Source organism: Ciona intestinalis, unplaced genomic scaffold (genome assembly GCF_000224145.3).
Source record: "Ciona intestinalis unplaced genomic scaffold, KH HT000151.1, whole genome shotgun sequence".
Classification (NCBI taxonomy): domain Eukaryota; kingdom Metazoa; phylum Chordata; class Ascidiacea; order Phlebobranchia; family Cionidae; genus Ciona; species Ciona intestinalis.
In genome coordinates this window covers 14,073-18,536 of record NW_004190473.1, presented here as the reverse complement: position 1 = coordinate 18,536, position 4,464 = coordinate 14,073, and the positions used below count along the sequence as shown (strand labels likewise).

The 4,464-nt window shown below is 33.0% G+C and overlaps 1 protein-coding gene across 2 annotated transcripts in view; it reads left to right on the top strand.

The window, feature by feature from the left end:
• Positions 1-501: 501 nt before the first annotated feature.
• Positions 502-4,464, top strand: part of LOC100181040 (D-ribitol-5-phosphate cytidylyltransferase-like) — a 7,905-nt gene continuing 3,942 nt past the window's right edge. Inside the window, exons 1-8 of one of the 2 annotated variants that reach the window (XM_018816172.2) lie at positions 502-856; positions 945-1,076; positions 1,517-1,667; positions 1,857-2,006; positions 2,622-2,777; positions 3,164-3,278; positions 3,333-3,465; positions 3,569-3,735. In XM_018816172.2, the coding sequence (XP_018671717.1) occupies positions 717-856; positions 945-1,076; positions 1,517-1,667; positions 1,857-2,006; positions 2,622-2,777; positions 3,164-3,278; positions 3,333-3,465; positions 3,569-3,735 (1,144 nt within the window). In that variant the 5' untranslated portion in view covers positions 502-716. The remainder of the gene's footprint in view (positions 857-944; positions 1,077-1,516; positions 1,668-1,856; positions 2,007-2,621; positions 2,778-3,163; positions 3,279-3,332; positions 3,466-3,568; positions 3,736-4,464) is intronic. The other variant, XM_002125667.5, reaches the window with a different exon arrangement.

The following is a 4,464-nucleotide window of genomic DNA, read 5'->3' as shown; positions in this document are numbered from 1 at the left end:
TCGTTAAGTGTCTTGCCCAAGGACACATACGCCCACAATGGTAGCAGCGACGAGCCGTGAACCCATTACGTAATGGTTACAGGCAGGCGCGCTAACCACTATACGAAAACTACGAAATTTTTATTTCTGTTTTCTAGTTAAGTGCTCTTCAACCGGTGTTCACGAGGTGCACGAAAATATGCCTGGGGTTCACCAGTGTAAAACGGTATACAAGGGTGCATCACAAACTTCAAAAAATGTCAACAATAAGATTCAGTTTTGATCATTTTTTAACAAATTTAGCCACTTTTCTACATGTTCCTTAGGCCTCACTGATACTGATTGTTTATTTTGTTTTACTGATTTGCGTAAAGTTATTGATTCTTATGTCACGATAAGGATAAGTTACAGCACGTTAGAATCTTTTTTCACACTGTTTGATGCTAGTGAAAACCTTTACCCCTAACAAATTGTATAATTTTCAATGTAGAATTAAAATGTGGTAATACGCATTCTATGAAGTAATAATCTAACCTTTGTTTAATTCATGTTGGCTCGTGTGGAAAAGACAAGAACACAACACGTTTTTCTTGCATTTTCAAAGTTAATTTTTGGCACGAACACCCAAGTTAAAAAAAAATAGAAAGCGGGTATACTTGTCACCGGCTAAAGGAATGTTCTTTTTGTTGTGTTGTATTTCTTCTGGCAACATTGTGCTGTATTAGGCCTATTAGGTTATGTCTCTCACTAAAATTGAAGCATGTGTTGTTATACCCGCATCGGGAAGTGGAGAAAGGTATAACATGCACCCACCAAAGCAGTTCGAGTGTCTGGGTCAAAAACCTATAATTTCGCATACTATATCTGCATTTGAAAGGTCAGTGGTGGTATCTAAACATCTGTGCACTCACTATATTTCACTTAATTACAATTGTCAACAAATTGGCACATGAAATGTTTCACAGGATTGATTGCATTACACACATAGTGGTAACAACCCCACAGGATGATGATTTACAATTAATGATGGAATCAATTGTTAAAAAATTTCATCACATAAAAGTTCATTTAACTAAAGGTGCAAATTCTAGACATAGGTGAGTACAGAATTAATTAGTTAGACATGCTTTAACATAACTAGTTTTTTCTAGCTTTAACTGTTTTATAATTAGTAATAAAATGATTAAATTGTGACACATATAATCACAGATCACGATTTTCCACCAGACACAGTGTAAGCAATTACTGTCAGGTTAAGAAACTGCTGCATTTAGTTTATGTAATAGGTTTTGTTGTCGTTGTTAGTGTCATTCTTTAAATGTGGGCATGTAGAAACCAATCTGGTGCACAGCCTACCAAAGAATTGTCAATTTAAAACAGTCTTGTTTGCAACAAACTGTCTCAGTGCGAAAACTAATGTATGCTGAATGCGGCTTGGGTACAATATACCTTAAAATAATTAACTTGAATTTGATTATAATATATATATATGCATTAAAAATTATTAAATGTCTCAAATGTAAAATTTGAATTTCAGATCCATTTTTGAAGGTTTAAAATGTTTAAAATGCATTTTAAAATCTGAGAATATTGCACGTGATCCAGTTGTTATTATTCATGATGGAGTCCGACCATTTGTTGATAAAAATACTATCATGGATGTTATACAAAACACAAAGATATACAAAGTATGTGAAACTCCTATGCGAGAGCCTCATTTCTGTACAGTGTCATTTTCAAATGTAAATTAAAAATTATAAGGAGTGCATTTTTTTTACAACCATACAAATTTTACATTGATTTTATTTTATAATTTGCAGTTATTTTCTTTATTTTTTTATGTTTTGATCACTCAAAGGGTATGTTGTTTTACGCAGGCTATTGGTATTGTAAGACCACTAGTATCAACTGTAATATCGGTTGATAAAGACGATTTCTTGAAAGAATCTTTAGATAGAAGTTTGTACTGGGCCAGTGAAATGCCTCAAGGTTACATGTTTTCACTAATTTATGAAGCTTATTTAAAGGTAGTCTATAGTTTATTAATTACAAAGTTATAATTATTGGAAGCTTGTGAATTAGGCTATTCAGACCAGAGTCTACATATAAACATGAGTTATTTCATCACCATAGAAATCTTTAAAGGCAACCCAATGGGGCTAAATTCGCCGATTGTTTACCCTAGCAACGGGAATTTTTCAAACATATTTTTCTGCTAACTGCAAGTAACTTTTAAGTTATAATAAATCAACATAACTACTTGAAAAATTATTTTCTTTAATCTGCATCTTGTATTTGTATTAGAAAGTACGAAAGATAATAAATTTAGCTATATATGTACAGTTTTATATTATGTCTATGTTCAATTTAGCCCCATTTGCTGTGTGCTATGCGATTTCTATGAGCGACATGAAATAACTTATGTTTATATACGGACTCTGATTCAGACAGAGGACGACAGGTTTAACTCCTGTTATTCGCGTGCTAAAAACCCACTCACAAAAAGTGTAAAGAACAATTTATAATCAACTATTTTATTCAATAGGTCTACTGAATATGCTGTTGGCTGAAAATTGTTGCTTAAGATAACAGTCCTATTATATTAGTTCCTAAAACATTAAAACCATCTTGTTCTAACTTAGTGTTCGGATGAGGAATTAAATCACGGTACAGAATGTTTAAAGATCGCCTCAGATTACTCTGCGTTTAAACCAAAGATATTGAAAGGTGGAGATAATTTGTGGAAAATAACATATCAGAGAGACATGGCTGTGGCCAGGGAATTTGTTTCAAGTAAGGTAAGCCTTTACTTTAACATTACTACCATTAATATAGCAATCTTGTAACTGTTGATGTCGATTTATGTGCCAATATTGTACCTTGCCTATAGTGCACCTTTTTCCTTCTGCTGTTTGTAGACATACTGAACTCGCCTTTTAGACATGTTATGTTACACCACTGTATCTATTGTGTTATACGTATTACTGACATGTTGCATGTATTCATTGTATGAAAATATATTATGTTGCATTTGCATGTACTCGTTGTCGTTTTACTTACACTTTTTTCTGTGCTATATTCGAATTGTAGGTTTATGCTACTTTTGCATTTTGTGTGATTAAGGTGATATGTTACATATAGTAACTAAGTACTGCTGCATGTTAGACTACTTTAACATTCACAGCTGTTTTTAGGTCATCACTTACGTGTTTACATTGATGAAAATGATAAAACACATTGCTGTATTCAAGATTTAGTTTCAAGTGAAAACCTGAATGTTTTGTTGTTTGCAAAAGAAGGTAAATATTTCAAAATGATACTCAATATGACAATAATTATTTTACTTTTTACAGAGTTGTCTGCTTCGAATTTAAAATCTGACAACTGTTTACTTTTTTATTCTTCCCTATCTCTTCAATCATTTGAATCAAATTTATCATTTTTAATCAAATCAATAGAAAATTATACAGAAGACCCCAACAACTGGTAAGTTTATTTAATGTGGACTTTTGATATTTTTTTAAAGTAAAATTACCAATAAAATATATAGTGAAAAATTCTCGTCACTAATTATTCTTGTATTATATAGGTCTGATAAATATGGAAGCAGCAATATAGTTGCAATATTCTGTGCCCAAACTACTGAAATGAGTAGTTTGAATGAGGTACACACCATGTTACATAGGCATTCTCATAAGTTGCTTTCTCACAATGTTCATCTTTACTGCATAATTGCAACTCAATCGACTTTGTCAGGTAATTTTTATAATGTGGCATATGTAAAACCGTTGTGTTTACATTCGTTTGGTATGACTTGCTCATCAAAATCAATATACAGTACTGTGGGGGGGAAGATAAGACACCTTTGTCACATAGGGGAGACCGGGGATAGTTCGGACCATGTACATGACGTCACAATAGAGCACTGTAATATCATTATTAACAAATCTTATTGTTTCCATTACAAAGCAGCATAATGTTTGGGGGCATGCGCAGTTCAACCGATTAGTTAAAATAAAAAAAGTTAGTTTAACAGGAATATCTACTTTTTAAGTTTTTGGTTGTAAGGGTATAGTTCGGTTGCTGATAGCCGAAAGTAATTCTTTTGCGGTGAAAGTGGTAATTTAGAAGCAACACTTCAATAAGCAAACGTAGATTTTGAGCAGAAGGTAAACAGGCGGCTATGTTTTTGCTTTTTTTATGTCACCACGTGTCTGGGGATACGTCGGACAACATGCCCGGGTTGGTAAGGTGTATTATATTGTATGCTCACAATAGTTTTAGATCATAAAAAATAGTAAGAACGTTCAAAAGAAAGACGACAGCAGGAGAGTATCAAGCGACTGAATGAAAAAAAGCTATTTTCCAGTTATTGAAGATGATACTCGTACAGACAGGGGACTATTAAGGATTAAGATTTCTCATCAACCTTTCCTGTTTTAATATGCGCTAAAGTACCAGCCAGCCTATTCGATTATATATCAG